The 22,858-nt window shown below is 43.1% G+C and overlaps 1 protein-coding gene across 2 annotated transcripts in view; it reads right to left on the bottom strand.

Moving 5' to 3' along the window:
- Nucleotides 1–5,982: 5,982 nt before the first annotated feature.
- Nucleotides 5,983–22,858, bottom strand: part of lrfn2b (leucine rich repeat and fibronectin type III domain containing 2b) — a 152,373-nt gene continuing 135,497 nt past the window's right edge. For both annotated transcript variants that reach the window (XM_079527125.1, XM_079527126.1), the window contains 2 exons: nt 16,772–18,171; nt 5,983–9,174 (listed from right to left, as the gene is read on the bottom strand). In XM_079527125.1, the coding sequence (XP_079383251.1) occupies nt 8,103–9,174; nt 16,772–18,165 (2,466 nt within the window). In that variant the 5' untranslated portion in view covers nt 18,166–18,171 and the 3' untranslated portion in view covers nt 5,983–8,102. The remainder of the gene's footprint in view (nt 9,175–16,771; nt 18,172–22,858) is intronic.

The following is a 22,858-nucleotide window of genomic DNA, read 5'->3' as shown; positions in this document are numbered from 1 at the left end:
CATGCACACACACACACTGACACACATTTGGCAAAAATAGATGACACCTATATCATGCAAGATATATTTCAGAGTGTGAAAACATACATATAGCCTACTCAAACATTCACATTGAATGCATCATGGTCTTAGATCCTACTGTAAACCAAGTGTATCATATGCTACTGTGTGTGTGTGTGTGTGTGTGTGTGTGTGTGTGTGTGTGTGTGTGTGTGTGTGTGTGTGTGTGTGTGTGTGTGTGTGTGTGTGTGTGTGTGTGTGTGTGTGTGTGTGTGTGTGTGTGTGTGTGTCTGAGCACAATGCAGTAGTGAGTAGCAGACCTCACATTGCTCTGGGCATCCCAGGGGCTCAGGAGAGCACTCAGAGCTCCCTAAAGCCTTCATGTTTTAGTCATGGCAACAACATGCATGAGGCCGCTGCTCCAAGAAATTCCATAATAACTCTAGACATGGCAGGGCCACACAACATGCTTATCCCATAAAATAAGGATGTATTGTCGGAGTTGTTATGGCAATATTTCAGTATGAATTGAGTTCTTGACTTATGGGGTCTGTTTCAAAGGCCATACCAGTGGTTGTTGCTGTGTGTGTGTGTGTGTGTGTGTGTGTGTGTGTGTGTGTGTGTGTGTGTGTGTGTGTGTGTGTGTGCGTGTGTGCGTGTGTGTGTGTGTGCGTGCGTGCGTGCGTGCGTGCGTGCGTGCGTGCGTGCGTGCGTGCGTGCGTGTACATGTGTGTGTGTGTATAGGCCTACTGAATGTGCAGGTGATCATTTTTGTGTCAGTTTGGAAGCAGTTTGGAGTGCAGTCCAAGCTGCTGAATGTTTTGTCACAGTCTAGATGAGGGAGCGTGCCCCGGTGAAAAGGTGATGCATGTGCATACTCTCTATTGATGTAATTCGATTTTTTTTTTAATGATGGTTCAATTCCACATTTACAGTGTTTTATTGATTTCCAAAAGTAGGCTAATGATAATCTAATTATTGTAAATTGTAATTATGGTGTTTTGAAAATAATATTCATTGCACTCACAAACTGGATTTCAGTCCAATTATTAATACTATTATTCATCAGCCCCGCCATTACAGATTATTTCACATGCCAGCCTGTTCCATTCCCATGTGATAACTGTTCACACATAACATAGCTGTTTGTTTGTTTGTATGTATTTTTTATTTATCTATCAGAGTAAGCTCTTGTAAATAATTAATACTATGCTGTCATAACAATTGCCATGACTTTTGTTTTCTTTGATTAGGCTAGAGTTAGTTTCCGTGCACTGCCTCTGATCATTATGGAGGGCAACACACGCCTGTGATTTAATCTGTAGGCTTGGTCAGTGGCACTGCACTTCAGTCGCAATCAAGTCTGCTTTTAATCCACGGTAATTACGATATAATTGTGATGTTCCACTCTAATCAATTGAATTAAATATAAAAAAATGCCTGCAGGCGCAATGTGAAACCCTGCACCACCGTTCATTTGTAGATGCTGTGGCTTACATCTGGCTTCAGGCACTTTAAGGCTTGTAAAGCTGCAAAGGTGTTTCTGAAAATAGCCATGGGCAAGTGCACTAACTCTAGCTGTATTTTGTTTTGTCCAGGGCACACTGACTGACTGTAGTTACTGAGGGAGGAGATGGCTTTTTCTTATGCACTTTTGCCCATCCAGACTGCAATAGCCTCAAGGCTCCAACCCATGTAATGTAATTCTTCCACAGAATCTCCTGTTGACACAACTTAAATAGCCCATATACCACAGTAAACGGCACTAAACGTGTCTGCTTGCCCTGTATTATATGCTCCCTCGTACAACGGTGTCATGCCATGTGCTGAAAATTTCCCATCTACAAGCTTGCCCATCTACAAACTTGTGGAAAAACCCATATTATGTTAACTCACTTATATAATGTGGGACTTTGTCATACGATGGTGTTCACCTGTGTGAAGTGAGGGGCACTCTTATCATCAGATCTCATTCTGGCCAATTACAATTTGCATCCTCACTTTTGTCTTCAATGTTTGTGTTTACGCAACGTTTGTGTTTGTGTTTTCTGAGCAAATCGGCTTTTTTAAACAGTGCAGCATGGGGCGTGCTTTTAGTGCATGTAAACACAAACTTTGTCCTAACACAAACATTTAATGCCATTGATAATGAATGACCAGTTTTAAGTGTCTGTGTAAATACAAACATTAAAAGACTAATGATTGGCCAGAATGAGATGATACAGATGAGATGTCTTTGTCAGATGAGATGTCTTCACACAACACCATCATACGACGAAGTATGAACCCAGTGTATCCCACATATGAGTTAACATAATAGGGGTTTTGCCACAAGTGGAATAGACTATCATATTCATACTTTTAGCTAAGAAATTTTCAAGCACCCTCTCTTCAACAAAACAATTTTGTTCATGAGCTCTGCCATGAATATAATATCAGACTGTAAATATCTTTATTCATAGAAATTCACTAACTCAGCTGGCCGTGTGTGGTGGTGCATCAATTATTTGAATAAACTTTAAGAAATATCTATATCCCAAACTCAAACTTCTTCTCTTTCGTATATCTCTCTGTCTCTAGCTGTTCTTGCCCTTACACAACCCCAGTAAAAATCCCAGAGACACTCCCAACATGGTCTAATACTTTGCACTACCCTCTCCACACACTCCACTCTGGAGATTGGCTGAACATGAATAAAGACACTGAGTCTGAGAGACTGGGACTTAATAGCTATTTGAAATAATCAATGTTGTTATTCTTTTCTCTTATCTTTTTGAGGGGCGCTGCCGCGCTAGCCCTTCCTATGCCTTGTGTGTACCCCATAGCGATGATTTGATTGGCGGAGCATAGAATTGAGGAGTTAAAGTGAGGACAGAAAAGTGAGGACGCCAATTAATTTGTGATTGGCTGAGCATGGAATTAAGGATAAAAATCACACCCGTGTGAACTGAGTGGTGTAAGGTATTATATAGCCTGATCAGCTGTGGTCTGACGTAATGTCTGACGTAATGAAATCACACCCGTGTGAACTGAGTGACCATAGCAACCATGCTCATTTTTTTGGTACGAACAAACACGTGGACACGTAAACTAACAAAGCCAGTTGTTGGAGTGGTTTACACCACTCAAAAAGTGAAGACAGAAAAGTGAGGACGGCAATTGTGATTGTGATGATGTGATGATGTATGATGATAAGAGCGCTGGGGCGCTAGCCCCTCCTATATACAGCTTTTGTCCCCACACGTCTCATATTTGCCATTGACAATGAAAGGAGAAATTAGGTCATATGTGCCTCAAATATGACGTAAATGTGTGGCAACACAAACATTAAATGCCATTGACAATGAAGGGGAAATTTACGTCATATGTAGACGAGCAAATCGGCTAACCAATCACAAAGATTCAGTTGTTCATGAGATAATGTATGATGTATAATGATAAGAGCGCCCCTCACTTCACACAGGTGTGATTTTTAAGAGGCGCTAGCCCCTATATAAACAGCTTTTGTCCCCACAAGTCTCAAGATTTGCCATTGACCACGGTAAGAGAATTCCGGTCAAATGTCTGCTACATTTTGTCCCCGCCCGTCTCAAGTTGTGCCATTGACGGTGAACGGAGAAATGACGTCAGATGTCCGCTTTTTATGACGTAAATTAAACATCAAAACATTAAACGCCATTGACATTGAAGGGAAAATGTACGTCATATGTGAACGAGAAAATCAGCTAACCAATCACAGGCAACAAGCTTTCTGATTGGTCATAATTAACCAATCACAGGCAACAGGCATTCTGATTGGCCAGTATGGGATGATGCATGATGATGTATGATGATAAGAGCTGATAATTCCGCTAAATATGATAAATATGAATTATTTATTTGCAACCTAGAAATAAATAAGAATAACATTTAGTTATTTATAAGTTCATTGCAACAGAAGTAAAAGAAATATCAGACCAAGATTTACTTTACATGAAAAGTGACTCTTTAAATAAATAAACACTATATAACCATTTGAAGTACATTATTATTATTTTTTTGTTTTTAATTATAATCTTTTATTATGTAGAAATTATTTATGAATGAGAATTTTACGTTAAGTCTATATCTGATATTATAAATAAATAGGTTTTTTTCTCCATAGTCTATATGTTTTATATTAAATATACGTTAAATATAATTTATGAAATATAAATATATTGAATGATTTTTTAAATGGTTGGTTTTAACATAAATTGATGTACAATGACAAGAGCGCCCCTCATTTCATACGGGTGTGATTTCTTAATTACATACAAGAGCAAAACTACTTAAAATAGCAGATCTATGTTGTGAGCTTGAAGACCGGAAATTTATTTTGCACATTGCACATTTGTATTTTTCACAAACCAAAATGGTACGATATTGGAATAAAATTTGGTTCCATTTGTCCGTGTGGCCTAATGCATACCAAACCAGGGGTCCTTTAAATTAAAACAAGTTTGAGAACCAATGCCCCAAAGAGGATAATATTGATGTGCGAAAAGATCCGTATGAATGCTGCTGTGTTGTTTGACATTCACTGTGCTGCACGGTTAGCTGCTGATGAAACACGTTGAAAAGTCAGATCTGTGACCTTTACCACATGAGGAAGGACACTCCAATATGGTTTCTCTCTAGAGATGTGCTCGGTTCTGTTATCATAATGAATGCAAGGACAAATATTAGCTAGGAAAGAAATGCTAGTATTGTCATAGCACAGTGGTTATCAACCTGTGGGCTGGGGCCCACTGGTGGGCCGTGAGGATATTGCAAATGGGCCCACTACGATTGTATTGATAACTAGAAAAAGTGCCCTTCTGGGCACAGGTCTCCACCAGGAGAATAGGACTGTGTGAGATGTTTGGCAAAATGTTTACGATTAATATAAACATGTTTTTGAGGCATTTTGTTCCAAAAATGTGTTTTGCAAAAATCAACCTGTTGGTGGCGCTATAACAGGCCAATGTGAAAAGGGTGGGATATATTCCTCAGCCTAGTAAGAAAATGTGTGAAAGATTTCACGTAAATTGCATGCTGCGTTCATGATTTGAGGCTTTTGTTCAAAACGGGGCAATCTTGCAAACTGTGAAAGCTAATTATAGCCAATTAGGATGGAATCTGAAATATCGGACAGATCCGACTTGAGCACATGACCATAGAGATAGTGTGTAACGATTTGTGAGATTTTTGGACAGAATCTGGAGGAGTAATATCAAAAAATGTGTTTTACAAAAGTCGGCCTCCTGGTGGCGCTATAAAAGGCAGATGCGGATAATGCAGGTCAACGGTTTGTCCTTGGCCTCTAGGGAGTGTGCATGCAACGTTTCACGCAGATCGGTGCAGTTTTAGGTAAAAAATGTGAAAAGCTGCCTCATGGTGGCGCTATAACAGGCCGTTCTGGAAAATGTGGGGCAGAGGTTCATCGTTGGCATCCAGGGAGTGTGTGTGCAAAGTTTGGCATCGACCGGGTTAACGGTGCCGGAGATTAGCTGGTAACAGACGGACGGAAGGACGGACACACGGGGACACACACGGACGGAGTGCAAAACATACTCTCTCCCCATGCATGTGCCTCACCCATTTAACCATCACGGTTATTAAGTGGTCAAGACATGGGCCCTGAACCACAACATTTTGAGAACCAACACCAGACAGTATGCCAACAATAATTGTTGTTTAAAACTGAACTGAGAGGGGTGGATGGTTCATTGTCAACCTTGACCTTTGGTCACCAAATATAGCACCATCTGTCATATGTTTAGTTAGACATCTAAAATATGAAGTGTTATGGTCTTGTGTTGTCACTTGAGCGTCATACAGTACAATGCATCACTGAAGATAGTGTCATACATTCAACTACCAATTATGATCTTCTAACGAGTGCTTTTTGTACTAGTTGTGTATTAACCAAAAATAAAAATAAATAAAATACTCTGAGACAACATGGCTGTTTTAGGCAATTTTAGTTTTATCTTTTAGTAGCAAAAACAATAGATTTGACCACACAAACATCTTCTACAACTCCAGGTAAGAAATGTGTACAGTTAGGTAGGCTGTAATGCACCTCCTCACCTCCAGAGACACCAGTACACAGCTTTTTGTCAGAATACACATTCTTACACACTGGAATATTGTACAAAAAAGCCAATATACAGACATTGTACACGCGCAGTCAATCCAAGATATCACAAAAAAGTAATCAGACAACACAACATGTGAAATGACAGTTTATATATATGGTATTTTTACTTTGACTGAATGTATTGGTTTGTTTGTCAAAAACATGCAACTACACTGGACAGAATAAAAGCAAACAACTTCAACGTTGTTGAACATACTGCAAAACCTTTGCATTGTGTTGTCATGAAATGGGTCTTATTATAATATCACAAGGCCCATGGCGTTAGTTTTAGTTAAACCTGTACTCCCATGTGGTTGATTTGACCCAGTAGGAATTTTATATAGGCTACATTTCCCGTGGTATAAGGACAAAAAGTCAAAGGAAAGGGAGTTTTTTGTTTCAAAAAATTCTATCTACACCAATTGAAAACTCTACTCTTACAAAATGATTGATATCACAAAATTGGGAACAGAGGTACCGTAAGTTGACTGACAAAATGCCAAAAATGTTTACAGGCCAAGTCAGCTATATTTTGGACATACTGAATGAACTTCATTAACCAGTACACCGAATATGAATGAAATAAGTTACAATAATGTGTTTACTTTAAATGCTTTTTCCTTCTTTTTTTCTTTTTTTCCCTTCTTGTTTTTGATATACAGTTTTCAGAGAAAGACGTCTTCAAATGATAGCCATCATCAACAGACAACAACTTGATTATGTTTCTGCCAGAAATAAATCAAATACAGAAGATAAATAATTGTCTTCGACCAATCTTCCCCCTGTTACTGTTATAGCCTCAGTTATTTGGCATTATGAAAACTGACGTCAATAGTTTACGGACTCCTCACATCATAACAACTGTACGGGAAACATTAATTTGTTTTCAGGACTGATTGACTGATTGATCGATGTATTAACCAATATGATTGCATAAAATCTGATATTGATACCATACTGAATTATTCAATAAAACCCTCAAATATATACTCTGTATAGAAAGTAAATATATTATTCACATACATTTTTTGTCAATAAATCCTTTTCTTTTCTTTCCTTCCATTTGTTTCTCTTTTACATCTTTAGGAATTGTAGCATCACGTCTATTTATAGGCTAGTTCAGTCAGATAAGGTTTAACTGGTTTCTGTGTCAGAAATGAGAATAGACACACATTCAGGTTTCAGAACTGTAAATATTAGCCATACCCCTGCTCTTGTGCAGAGGGAGAAACTAATATTAAAAAAAACTTTAATTGCATTACATATATTAAATTTACACAGCACAATTAATAGTAGTCAGAGGGTCTTTCACCATATTTCTGAATGTCACTTGGACATTTCCTTGAGTATACATGGTGGCCAAATAGTCATTGTCTCTCTTCAAACAAGACCATGTTCACTTCTGTACAAATTATGAGGCAAAGTAATCCAAAGCGTCTTATTCAAATCGTTTTGGCCATTTACTGTGCACCCCCCCTTGTCCAATGTCTCACAGACATCCAATCATTCTGTAAAGTGGTGTGTTCTGTACAGTAGTTGGTTTATCCTCCGCAACACGAGGGATGTAAGCAAAACATGGCTGTCAAGTGAATACATCAGTTCCGGGCCGATGTCTCACGGAAACATTTCATGCAGAACAGAGAGGAAGGGGAGGTTGAACGACCAGTGTGTCTGTCTGTCTGTTCCCTAATGTATGCTCTGTCGTACGGCAGCGCTGCAGTCTGAAAAACGCAGCTGTATAAAAGATCACAATGTATCATAGATCGTGATCTTATACTGTAGATCGGCTATTTTTGGTCTGCAACACTGTCGTACGATGAAGAATGCATCAGGCTTGAATGTCTGTCTGTCTGTCTGTCTGTCTGTCTGGCAGGGCTGCTTGCCATCTATCCGTTGGGCAGTGTTTGATGGAGTGTGTCAGATTGTCGTCGTCGTCCCCCTCCCCACACACACACACACACTAAACCGTGCTCTCCATCACCCAGTCGGCGCTGTCTATCGTCCCTTTGCTCCCTCCCGTGTCGGGGCCCTCCTCGTCACACTGTAGCAGCATGCCGTTCACCGACAGGCTCCGTTTAGTCCAGATGCTGCTGAACCTCCGTGGGTAGCTGTTGCACGCCTGTGGGCCGCTGCTGCCACTATTGCTACCCGGGCCGCTGCCCACAGGACCGGCCACGTCCCCCATGTCGAAGGACTGGCTCCGCCTGGGCACCTTGGAGTCCAGAGGGAGCATGAGGAGCCGGCTCAAACGAGAGTCCATCGTCCGGCCCAGGAGAGGCTCCCGATCTGTGGGCGGCGTGGCCGTAGAGTCACACTCCAGGCCAGAGAGGCCACCGGCCATGGAGACCGGCCTCAGGACTCGTCCCTGCGAGCCCCGCAACTCCAGCGAGGCAAAGGCCCCAAGGAGGTTGTCCAGGTTGGCCCGCTGTGGCTTGGCGGGGGCCGATCTCCAGATGCTGGCCAGCGCACTGTTGGGGCTGTATGAGCCCCCCGCCAGCGAGTCTGAGGAAGAAGAGGAAGCGGTGAGGCTGCTCTGGAGGGAGCCACACTTGAACTCCACCACCTCATCCTGTAGCGTCACTTTGGCCTTGGGTTTGAGGATAGGTTGGGACGGGGATAGGGACTGGGACCCAGATCGGGACTGGGACTGAGACTGGGGCATGAGACCTCCATTCGGCCCCAGGCGGCCCCCGTTGGTCTGCGAGTGTGTCTCGCTGACGTTCGTCAGCTTGCCTGAGGGCGGGTCGGCATCCCCGCCCTTGTACCGCACCATGAGGATGACGATGAAGACCAGCAGCGTGGCCACGATGATGCCCCCCACCACCAGGATCATGGTGCCCCCAAGCAGCTGGCTTGGCAGGGACTGGCACTGGGCGTAGTCATCCTGGGTGTAGAACTCGGTGCAGCCCACCACATTGGTGGCAGTCAGGGTGGTGGCCGAGTCGTCCCAGGCCGCCAGCACGCACAGATCGTATCGGGTCCCGGACACCAGGTTGGTCACCAGGAAGGCTTTGCTGGACGCCGGGATCATCCTGGACAAAATAAGACACAGAGAAAGAAGGGGAATTAATTGAAACCCCACAGGTTAATTGCAGTGTAAAGATAACGAGGCACTTCTCCGTAATGGCACAGCTAGGCCACCGTTTCACTTTAACGACAGCGTGTGAGGCTGTGAAGGCCTGGAAGAGTGATACGGGCCAACGCTATGAGTGATAGAGCCATCAAGATCAGAGCGCATTACACATGTAATTTCACCAATCGGAGACTTAACTAACTGCTGTGGTTAATGTGGGAGTGATTCACAATTTTTCATTAAAGCAAGAGGGGAGGAGGGTAATGGGTATATATACATTTGCATTCCACTCTAGCTTCTCAAAAGTGAGAAGTCTTCCTGCTGTTGAGGTTCTAACGGACCGCCAGCAGTAATTGGCTTTATCTCTCTGAACCATCTGTCTTGCTGCAGTGAACAGAGGGACCGTTTGATATTGGAGACATGGAGCAGTAATAAATAAATAAAAGGGATAAAGCCAGGAAGGATTGTAGGCGGAAGCAGAGTCACAGACCCCACTCTGTGTTTGATTTGGGGTGGGTTGGTTGCGTCTACAAGCATCGGCATTAACTGAACCTCATCTGCATTCATGATTTTTTTTGCCACATTGAGCATTAAAATCTTCCCACCCCACATAACAGAAGCTCATGTAACATTTAGAGTTTACATCGCAGGGAAGCGTGTTACAGATAATATACTTTGCTACACGATGCTTTCGACACATGCCACTCGACAAATTGCAGAATAAATCAAAGTTCATGGCGTTGTTCAAAGAGCTTTATTGTCTCCACCAGGCCGAAGGCATGGGGAGAGAGCACCCCATCCAGACTCCATCCTGATTGGCTAAGATTGGCTTCCAAAGTTCGCAGGAGTGCTTAGTTTCAAACAAAATGCCGCAAATCATGAACACATCGTGTGATTTCCGTGAAATTGTGCACGCACATTCCCACTAGGCCGAGGAAGAAATGCCACTTGAACATTTTCAACTCAGCCTCATGGTGGCGCTATAACTGGCCGATTAGTGTTTTTACCTCTAACTGCACGGATCTGTGTAAAACTTTGTATGCACACAAAACCTTTGCCTGGAATTTTTCACATCTGCTCTTTATAGCGCCACCAGGAGGCCGACATATGTAAAACACATTTTCTAATATTACTCCTTCAGATTTGATCAAAATTCATGTGATCAATACAGGTTTGTTTGATTTCTCATAATCCATCCTGATTGGCTACGATTGGCTTCTAAACTTTTCAGGAGTAGCCCTTTTTGTACAAATCGCCACAACTCCTCAACACAGCGTCCGATTGCGATGAAACTATGCATGCATATTCCCACTAGGTTGAGGAAGAAATGCCACTTGACAGTTTTCAAATCAGCCTCATGGTGGCGCTACAACAGGCCAAGTCACATCACACACACACACACACACACACACACACACACACACACACACAAAATATTACTCCTAAACTTTTTTTTTTGCCGAACATCACACACACTCCTATCCTCCTATCCTCCTGTGCCACTTTTTCTAGTTATATCTGTTTCCATCGTAGAGGATGGTAGTATAGGGGAGAGAGAGAGAGAGAGAGAGAGAGAGAGAGAGAGAACACACAATGACAATGAATCTAGGTCAAATTCGATCCAATAATGTCACATGCTCTGTTGAGTGATCACAATACATCAGAAAATGCTCTCTCACGAAAATAGTGACGCAGTCAATTACATAATTCAGACTGCCTGTCTGCATGGTGCAGAGAAGAAAACATCCCCTGCACACACAGTGAAGTGATTGTTTGGATGGGCCATATTCCCTTTCACATCTGTCTAATTGATTCCAGGCATAGACTCTGCATAATCTATTTATTTCATTTTAACCACATTAACCCAGGCATCCCATATTTTGGGAAAATAGCTAAAATGGCAGATCTACAAGCCCACAACAAGTCACAATGTGACACGTTCTGAGCTTGTAGATTGTCTGTTTTCGGTATTAGTCGTACAACGACGTATAGGTCTTAAGTCACATGCGTACATGGGGATAAAGTGGCAGCTCATATAGTAATGTATACCCATGCTTATCACTAGCAGATACGTTTCCTGAGTCTCACACCTTCAGGCTGCACTAGGCAATTTGGAGAGTGCCCCACTTATTATTAATCAGAAGAGAGAGAGATAGAGAGCGAGAGAGCGAGAGAGAGAGCGAGAGAGAGAGAGAGAGAGAGAGAGAGAGAGATTAGAGGGCAGGGGGGTGGGGGGCAGGGAAATAGTGACAGCATCAGAGAAACTGAGTGGGAGGGTGCTCCAGTGCTGTACTGTACTGTATAGACTGGTTAAATGTGTAGTCCCAAAACGTGGAGACGTTCTGCACTTCCTGGTTCTCTGTCTGAAAGTTCTCTGCTACCAAACATAACATGACTTGTCTTTTAGTTCTACTGGACCTCTTCTCCACTAGTCCCAACCTAACATTTTAGTCCAGTTATTGACGAAATTGTCATATTAGTCTTAGGTTTAGTCATCATAGCTTATTTCTTATTTAGTATGCATTTATTTTTGTGGGGCGCTAGCCCCCAAAAAGTGTTTGCTTGTACCCCATAGCACTGATTTGATTGGCTGAGAAATGTGTGTACCCCATAGCGATGATTTGATTGGCTGAGCAGAGTGTACCATGGCATTGAGGATAAAATGATGATTGATGATAAGAGCGCCCCTCACTTCACACAAGTGTGATTTTTTTGTCAGTACAAAAAGGTAGTCGAAGACCATGTTTTGTCATAGTTTTAGGTCAACAAAATGAACACTGGTGCCCACCTATCCTGTTACCCTCCCATTGATTCCTTGGGGCCCTTTTCCTCTGGACAAACACATCAAGGTCATGTTAAATTGTCTCCTGGCTCATTGATTCGGCCTAAACATCAGGATGCTGCTGCTGGGAAACATGATTATGCTTATATAAGCAAAAATCCCTAATGGCTTCTCAGTGACTGCTTCTTTCTCTCAATGGCATTCTTGGGCACAGCAGCTGTATTGTAGCTGTGGAGATTAAATGGGCCATGACAGGTTTATTTTATTTCTTTCTGTCTTTTTTTTCCTATACCCTTTACTTGAGTCTATGCAATATAAGCATGCCCTCACACTAACTGTAATGGATGAATGCATTACAAATATAGTTGAAGTTGGAGAGTCTCTCTGTGCGAAGCAACCGTGCATTGCCATGTTTCTGTGACATAACCTTTAATGATCAGTGGCGGACAAAGTACTCAACTCCAGTACTAGTTAAAGCACAGAGACTCCTAGTCCTGGTTAAACATTACTAATATAACTACTAGTTAAAGCACAGAGACTCCTAGTCCTGGTTAAACATTACTAATATAACTACTAGTTAAAGCACAGACTCCTAGTCCTGGTTAAACATTACTAATATAAATACTAGTTAAAGCACAGAGACTCCTAGTCCTGGTTATATTACTAATATAACTACTAGTTAAAGCACAGAGACTCCTAGTCCTGGTTAAACATTACTAATATAACTACTAGTTAAAGCACAGAGACTCCTAGTCCTGGTTAAACAATAAACATTACTAATATAACTACTAGTTAAAGCACAGAGACTCCTAGTCCTGGTTAAACATTACTAATATAACTACTAGTTAAAGCACAGAGACTCCTAGTCCTGGTTAAACATTACTAATATAACTCCAGTACTAGTTAAAGCACAGAGACTCCTAGTCCTGGTTAAACATTACTAATATAACTCCAGTACTAGTTAAAGCACAGAGACTCCTAGTCCTGGTTAAACATTACTAATATAACTCCAGTACTAGTTAAAGCACAGAGACTCCTAGTCCTGGTTAAACATTACTAATACTACTAGTTAAAGCACAGAGACTCCTAGTCCTGGTTAAACATTACTAATATAACTCCAGTACTAGTTAAAGCACAGAGACTCCTAGTCCTGGTTAAACATTACTAATACTACTAGTTAAAGCACAGAGACTCCTAGTCCTGGTTAAACATTACTAATACTACTAGTTAAAGCACAGAGACTCCTAGTCCTGGTTAAACATTACTAATATAACTACTAGTTAACGCACAGAGACTCCTAGTCCTGGTTAAACATTACTAATATAACTACTAGTTAAAGCACAGAGACTCCTAGTCCTGGTTAAACATTACTAATATAACTACTAGTTAAAGCACAGAGACTCCTAGTCCTGGTTAAACATTACTAATATAACTCCAGTACTAGTTAAAGCATAGAGACTCCTAGTCCTGGTTAAACATTACTAATATAACTCCAGTACTAGTTAAAGCACAGAGACTCCTAGTCCTGGTTAAACATTACTAATATAACTACTAGTTAAAGCACAGAGACTCCTAGTCCTGGTTAAACATTACTAATACTACTAGTTAAAGCACAGAGACTCCTAGTCCTGGTTAAACATTACTAATATAACTCCAGTACTAGTTAAAGCACAGAGACTCCTAGTCCTGGTTAAACATTACTAATACTACTAGTTAAAGCACAGAGACTCCTAGTCCTGGTTAAACATTACTAATACTACTAGTTAAAGCACAGAGACTCCTAGTCCTGGTTAAACATTACTAATATAACTACTAGTTAACGCACAGAGACTCCTAGTCCTGGTTAAACATTACTAATATAACTACTAGTTAAAGCACAGAGACTCCTAGTCCTGGTTAAACATTACTAATATAACTACTAGTTAAAGCACAGAGACTCCTAGTCCTGGTTAAACATTACTAATATAACTCCAGTACTAGTTAAAGCATAGAGACTCCTAGTCCTGGTTAAACATTACTAATATAACTCCAGTACTAGTTAAAGCACAGAGACTCCTAGTCCTGGTTAAACATTACTAATATAACTACTAGTTAAAGCACAGAGACTCCTAGTCCTGGTTAAACATTACTAATATAACTCCAGTACTAGTTAAAGCACAGAGACTCCTAGTCCTGGTTAAACATTACTAATATAACTACTAGTTAAAGCACAGAGACTCCTAGTCCTGGTTAAACATTACTAATATAACTCCAGTACTAGTTAAAGCACAGAGACTCCTAGTCCTGGTTAAACATATAACTACAAGTGAAAGTTGCTCTGTCAAATTTGTACTTGATTTAAAAATCACACCCGTCTGAAGTGAGGACACTCTTCTCATCACACGTCACCAATCATACATCATCTCATCTGGCCAATTTGCGTCCTCACTTTTGTCTTCAATGTTTGTGTTTACACACATTTGTCTTAAGTGTTTGTGTTTACACACTTTTGTCTTCAATGTTTGTGTTTACACACATTTGTCTTAAGTGTTTGTGTTTACACACTTTTGTCTTCAATGTTTGTGTTTACACAGACCCTCAAAGCTGGACATAGGATGGGCTAGCGCCCCTCAAAAAGTACTGGAGTACTTGCTTTAAAAAAAAAATTGCTTTATAGATTTTCCATAAATGTTCAAAAAATATAAATAATAGTGAAAAGGAAACTAATATTATGAACATTTGTAGTTAAATACAGCATTATTTCATATTCTTAGGGACTGTGTAGCACCTTGATCATCTTTAAAATGTCAATATCTCCTCACTACCAAGACAAATTCCTTTACATTTATGGAACTTGGAGATTAAACAGTATGAACCCTAGAGCCCCTTTTCTGGGTATGTCATAATTAACATTCGCCAGAAAAAGACCATCTCTACAAGGTGTCGCAATGGGGCTATTGCATCTTATAGGAGGGGACCCAGTACAGACCCCAGGGGAACTCCGGTCAACAGGATTCTTAAGTGGTTAAGAATGTTCAATGCCTCTCATCACTGTGTTGTAATAGATTGTCAGACTAACAACTACATTGTATCCATTGGACCACAGATTTATTTTTGCCATTTCCTGAAACGTAACGGCTTTCCACTCAACATCGACGATAGGATATCAGTCTGACTATCATTGTATACCCAGTGTTATCCACAGCGCTGTAATCAATAGCACATGCTTCTCAGTGAATAAGACTTGAATGTACAATACTATCACACTCTTTTCATCCCATAACAGCCAATAATGCCGGCCTCCAGGACCCCACCTCACATTGTCTGAGACTCGTCCCAGCAACGGCCTCCAGGACCCCACCTCACATTGTCTGAGACTCGTCCCAGCAACGGCCTCCAGGACCCCACCTCACATTGTCTGAGACTCGTCCCAGCAACGGCCTCCAGGACCCCACCTCACATTGTCTGAGACTCGTCCCAGGCCTCCAGGACCCCACCTCACATTGTCTGAGACTCGTCCCAGCAACGCGACGGCGTTAAGTAAGGAAGTATTGCTCCGAGAGCATTATTGCGATTTAACTGAAATATTACTGAAGATCTGCTCTGCTGTACACACACACACCACACGAACACACGAACACACATACACGCGTACACACATACACACAGTACGTATGGACAGACAGACACAGACACAGACAGACAGACAGACAGACAGACAGACAGACAGACAGACAGACAGGCAGGCAGGCAGGCAGGCAGGCAGACAGACAGACAGACAGACAGCAAAATCCTGTTCTAGATGGCTTGGCCTTCTGTCACACCATAAAAATAATCTTACTGTGTCATTGGTGGAGTAATTATGGGGAAAGATACTGTATAAAACTGGGAAATACACCATAGCAAGGACAGGGTTGCTTCCCTCAAGGCTAATGCCTGAAACTATGTCACGTTCCACAGGTTTTTAAAGGGAGTAGCCTACCTAACTGATTTAATAACTGCCATTAAGAAATTGGACCCCCCCCTTTCCCTGGCTGCATGATTTCACATCCATTTTACAAGCTGCACAGGCAGAATATGAGCCTTGTAAATTACTATTTCAGCCCTGTTTAAACGCTACTGGATTGACAGACTATCTGCCCATCAAGCTCTGAGCTTATAGGAATTCCCTCCCGGTTATGTGCTGCTGAGCATAATCGAGTCCAACCCAACGCAATGCTCTGCAAAGGACATGTTGAAAAGGCATTGGAACAAAAAAGGAAGAAGAAGAGAGTTGTTTTTTGTGTGCCTGTCCAACAATTCGATGGACGGCAGAGTAGTTTGATGATGGATGGGTTATCAGGGGCGTTTCAACACAACTGTATAAAAGGAAAACAGCAGCTGAAAGGGAGATGTATTTCAGACAGCCACTTGAATATACAGAGTGTCCTTGTGCTGTATTGTGTTGAATCCCTGCCAGGAATAGCTTTGTTGGAGGTCTTTGGGTTTATTTCAACACAACTCTGCACACTCAGACAGGGACACACACGCACGCATGCCCACACTTTTAAAGGCGACCAGCCATTTTTTTTAACCTTAAGATGATGACACTGTATCCATTGATCACTGGAAGAAGCGGCCTACCTTCTTAAAGCCCCTAACAGTGGTTCACATATATCAACAGAATTCAGTAAAAAACGACTACCGCGGAATTCTCCTTTAATAAATGGTGAAAAATAAATTGTAAATGCTCAGTGGATTCATATCATGATCGATCCAAATATTGATAACAAAAAGTATAAAATCCCTTCTATACCTGTAGATGAGCACTTCGTCGTCAGAGCAGTTGTACTGCAGCTGGTACATCTTCACCTTGGGTGCCGACGTGCTGACCGTCCACGTCACCAGAGCCGACACTGCCGTCACCTCAGACGCTGACACGGTCTTCTCTGGCTGGCCCTTTGGGGCCCCCTTGATGACCTTGGTGGTACCAGTGATATCCGAGAGGCGGGACTTGGGCTGTGCCGGCTGGGCTCCCGTGCCGTTGCTAAGGTGAGGGAGCTGTATGATTGACACTTCCACAGAGGCGGTGGACTCCCCCGCCACGTTGGCGGCGATGCAGGTGAAGCTTCCGTAGTCCTTGGACGTGGTGATGGTGATGCTCAGCGTTCCGTTGCTGTACACGGTGGTGCGGGACGAGTTTCCCAGTAAACGGTCGTCCGGGGAGATCCAGTGGATGGTGGGAGCGGGATCCCCGATGGCTTCGCACCGCAGGCTAGCGGTCTGCCCCTCCAGCACCAGCATCCTGTGGGTGTGCTGGGTGATCATGGGGGCCTGGCACATGAAATCCTCTTCCTTCACGTACCAGAAGTAGCGCCCCTTCAGGGACGGCGGGGAGGCACAGGTCTCCAGGTCGTCATCACGCTCGAGCCTCCGGAACCAGAGCATCTCGCAGTTGCAGTGCAGCGGGTTCCCGCCGAAGCTGAGCGACAGCTGGGGTGCGTAGGGCGTCGTCAGGATCATCGAGTCCTGGGCACGGGCGAAGATGGGATCCGGCGGCAGCTTCTGCAGACGGTTGGAGGTGAGGTCGAGCCTCGCCAGCTTCTCCAGGTCGGTGAACGTTCCCTCAGGGATGAAGTCCAACAGATTGTGGTCCAAGCTCAGCTGATGGAGGTTGACCATCAGCCGGACCGAGTCCCACGGCAGAGAGACCAGGTTGTTGTAGGACAGGTCCAGGTCCTCCAGGGACGGGGCCAGGTCCTCGAAGGCCCGCTCATAGACGCGGCCCAGCTGGTTGTTGTTGAGAATGAGGTGCTGCAGGTTGATCAGGCCGCGGAGGTCATCGTTGCCCAGCTCCGTCAGTCGGTTGTTGTCCAGGTGGAGCGAGCGCAGGGTCTCGAGGTCGCCGAAAGAGAAGGGCTGGATGTAGCCGATGGTGTTCCGCGACAGCGTCAGGTCGACGAGGTCGGTCATGTTGGCGAAGTCCTGCTGGGTGATGCGGAGGATGTAGTTGCCGCCCAGGCGGAGCTCCACCGTGGTGCGGTCGATGTCCGACGGCACGAACAGGAGGCCTTTAGCGGGACACAGGGTCCCCAGGGACTCGGACAGGTTCTGGCACACGCAGTACTTGGGGCAGGCATGGGCAAACATCACTGTGATTCCCAGGACCAGCAGGCTGCCAAGTATGTGGTCCATGGTAGAGTCATACATATGAACCTAAGAATGTCAAAACAGCAAGGGAGAGGGAGACAAAAGAAAAACTAAAATTAGTGGAAGACTACAATGTGAGTGTTAATTAGTGAGCTTAATCTCTACATTTTGAAATATTTAACTTTGAAAACATTTATTTAGGATATGACGTCCGGGTCATGTTCGATGCTACTGCACGTCTGCTGCAACAAAGCGCCAGCTTTGGAGAGTTTGAGAATGGATGGTGTCATTGGTTTTAACTTGAAACATCCCGTGTCAGACGAAAAGTGATCAAGCCCACACTTTTCTCCAGCAACAGTACCGATCGCTTGCGGGTCCATTTGGTAACATTTTGTACTCTCTCAGAGTTACAAATGGATATGTATTTTACTGTGTTTATTTTTGTCTGTTGTCAAAATCACGGGGATATACTTTGTTTTCTTGAAAGGCTGCTGCTTTTTGAATTAGTGGCATATGTGAGAGGAATTTCCACAACAATACCCTTTTGAAAATGTTACTCTTGAACCCATTATGTCATGCGATAAATTCAATAGTGGTGTGGCAGATACCGGGTAGAAATACGTGTTTTAAGTCATCCTTGTTGGCTCAAAGGAATGAGTGTTGGAGGATTGTCGACAATTCCCAGGAGGTCTATGTTGATGTGTATTGATCTGAATATAGACTTCGCCAGTACAGTAGAGCATAAGTGGCACGCCCTCACATCCTTAAGCATTACAATGAGGTCTGATCCCCTGGCTTTTCTAAAAACATGACTCGCAAGTCTATTTTTGCCATTTCTTTCCCACTGTACTGGAGGGCTTAAGTGGTTAATAACGCAGTCACTTCTGCACACTGGGACATGCAATAATCCCTGCGGCATTCAGTGTTGTTTATTCAGATGAGGTCCTTTGTGAACATTGAAGAAACTTGTAGCATGCAAACAGTACACAGTGGGGCCCATTTACACAGTCCTGTCGCATGCAATGTCATTTTCACTGACAGCAAGTTACACACTCTGACACAACAATGATAAACTGTATGAAACAACAACCAAGATGAAAACAATGTGGCAAAACAGCATGCTTTTCAACCCAAATGATCCTTGTGTGCATTCTCAGACTACAAACATAGGCACACACACACACACACACACACACACACACACACACACACACACACACACACACACACACACACACACACACACACACACACACACACACACACACACACACACACACACACACACACACACACACACACACACACACACACACACACACACACAACTAATATCTACATAGATTTGAATAGCCTCTGAATTAACCAACATAAAACCTATATTGTACGTTGTTGACAGGGGTCCAGAGGTCTATACTTGGTCAGCTCCTAACATAGCTGATCTATATTCTACAGTACAAGCTTACAGTTCATCGCACCACATTCTGAGCTAGCATTTAAGTGATTAAGCCGTCCTTTGTCACATGCAACATTGGATGATTTTAATGCAGGATAGACAGGTAAACAAAGACAGGAACTCTCACATATAAACTAAGACATGCAACAAAATACGAGGGTATTCCTCTTATGTTCCCCAGGTTCTATGTTCCCCACTTACCTTAGGGTTAGGTTTAGGATTTGGTAAGCAGAGAACATAGAACTCGGGGAACATAGATACGCTACCCACAAGACAATTATAGTCCAAGGACTGACTGGAGAACAAGACCAACAGCTGGTCAGACAGGGATATAGATTTAAGAAGACTAGAACGGAGAACATAACACACACAAAATGACAGAACCTAGACAAGACATGAAGACAATGAAGGAGCCACAAAGTTTCAATCGTGACATGCTTTGTATTTACTGCAACTGCTATTCTGCTTCAACTCATAACAAAGACCTTTTCCCCCACTTCACGGCATTTTTTTAACAGACATTATTTGACACAAAAATAAGCAAATCTACAAGCTCACAAAGTGATCTGCTATCCTTAGAATATGTTTGAACATTTGACATGCCCAAAATAGGGACGGCAAGTTGAAATTGGTTAAAGGGTGCACACAATCACGGGGCAACAGCAAAGCACAAAGAGAAGTGTTCTATCACCAGGGGGGGCCAGCGCCGTGGACCACCGAGGGCCAGGACCGCTTAGTAAATCATTCGGTCAAAGTCAAGGACGCCCTCTGTGGAGGGATGGATTGTGACGAGGTCAGGGAGTTAGGAAAACGAGATCTTCCCCCCCCCCCCCCGACAAGTCAAGCATGTCAGTGGCACAGCAGCACGGGTGGCTCTTTCATATGTTGTGCACCTCCCCGGGACGGCAATAATCAGCGGAAAGGCCTTGATGTGCACACTCATCACTTGCTGCTGACAGACAGACGCCCACATCAGCAGCGGGGGCACAGAGGGTGAGGGGTGGGAGGGATGGGGGCGCTGCCTGCCTCCAGCCTAACTAACATGCTGCTGGATGGAACGGTAGAGCATTGTATGAGCTATTGAGCGATAGCTCCAGAGCTACGTACGTATATGTACTGCATAGATAGACTGTGGTGAAATATTGTAAATGCACATGCAGGGCGGGTCCTAAGCAGAAAAGAAAAATAACCTTGAAAGAAAGAAACATGTGATCAGAATATACTTCTATGCTCCATCCAAGTATATATATATATATATATATATATATATATACATATACATATACAGTATATACAAAGGGGGGGTTTATTGAGTATTAATTTAGTGTTTGAGTGGTGCAACCACTATAGAGCGTCGCAGTCCCGCCTCCTACCCTGGACCAGGAAATGAAACCCAATGCATTTTTCCCATAGACATTTCTTAAAGTATTTATTTAAAGACGGTTACGCCGCGGACAAAGCCAACTGGAGTCGTGACAACTCATGACAACACAAACAATATTTTGGACCAAACAAATAATTACAAAGAAGAAAAACAACAACAAAAGTGCTGTAACCTGCCGTTTTTTTCTTCTTTCTAATTATTTGTTTGGTCCAAAATATTGTTTGTGTTGTCATGAGTTGTCACGACTCGAGTTGGCTTTGTCCGCGGCGTAACCGTCTTTAAATAAATACTTTAAGAAATGTCTATGAGGAAAATGCATTGGGTTTCATTTCCTGGTCCAGGGTAGGAGGCGGGACTGCGACGCTCTATAGACAGTGTCCCTCCCTGTGTCCGAGCACGAAAATAGCGTTTTTTCAGTTCCAAGTATTTTGTAGTTGCAGATATCGTGATATATCGTTGATGATATATATATATATATATATATATATGAAAAATAAATATTAATAATAATAAATATAGCTGCAAGCAGCAATAAGCCACACAGCATCTCATCTTTAAATAGCAGGTTGGAGACTGGAGATGACGTCACTTTTTTGTTACGTTGATTAGCTGAAGGGGTTGTCTGTCAATGCTGTACTCCCGCAGCCAACCATGCATTAGCAGGGTCGAGACGCCACACAAATGAATGGAAATACGATTTCAAGGGGGAGTGGTTAACACCCTGAGCGCACAGGACGGAGTTATCCACCCTATCAATTAGTAACGCCCATCGCTCAAGACGGAGATTGATCAAAAGGACGGAGATTATTGATATTAAAACCGATCGCATCGCTCCACAGGCTGGGAGCGTCTGTTGCGCAACACTCAATGTTATTTTTCCGGTGTGATGTCCCCCCAATTTTAGAACTGCGAACTGCAAAAAATCCACACGGGCTTGACCCCTTATTATTTATTATCATCATCATCATCATCATCACCCTCCACATTTGGAGAAGGCATATGACCGGGTCCCCGGGAGGTTCTGTGGGAGGTGCTGCGGGAGTATGGGGCCGAGGGGGACCTTGTTGAGGCCCATCTAATCTAGACCCAAAGCGAGAGCTGTGTCCATCTGCTCAGGAGTCCGATTGGTTTCGGTTTGCCTCCGCCAGGGCTGCGCCTTGTCACCTATCCCGTTTGTGATATTCATGGACAGGACCGCAAGGCGAAGTCGTGGTGTTGAGGGTATACGGTTCGGTGAGCTAAGGGTCTTGTTTTTGCAGATGATGTGCTGAAGGTCTCTGGCACATAGGCCAGAGACCTTCAGCTCTCACTAGATCGGTTCGCAATCGAGTGTGAGATGAGGTATGTATTATTATATATTCACTTCACAGATAAACATAGCATAATTGAAAACAACATCAAACACTTTAAAGTGAATTGTGCTTCTGACAGTGCACTTCTGGGGTTATATTTGCTGTTCTAAATGATGTGCCAAGTCCTCTGTGTGCAGTACTCTACTGAGAAGTGATGACTCAGGCATGCATGCATGCATAATACTGTTCCCTATCCTTACATTGTACAAGGATTTCTTTCATTAGTACAGACAGAGCCAGGTGGGAGGATTTGCATTGTGGTGATTAAGTCCACTTCACATCACACAAAGGGTCAAGGATGTGGTCTTTGGCTCGTTCATATTTATAGGAAAATAATTGGTTTCCCAGTTAGGGAAATGAGAGGGTAATACATTCATTCACTTGGCGAGATAATTTATACTACCTCAGTGGGTACTGCATGCTTAATCTATGGTCTGCCGTACGAAGGTGTCACGTGCCAAAAATAGCCAATCTACAAGCTCACAATGCATAGCATCCACAACTTGTGACCTTGTAAATCGGCTATTCCCTGGACCGGACACCATCTTAAAATGGAGCAAT

This window comes from Electrona antarctica, assembly GCF_951216825.1.
Source record: "Electrona antarctica genome assembly, chromosome: 17".
NCBI lineage: Eukaryota > Metazoa > Chordata > Actinopteri > Myctophiformes > Myctophidae > Electrona > Electrona antarctica.
The sequence above is the reverse complement of the archived record's forward strand: the minus strand, read 5'-3'. Positions and strand labels throughout refer to the sequence as shown.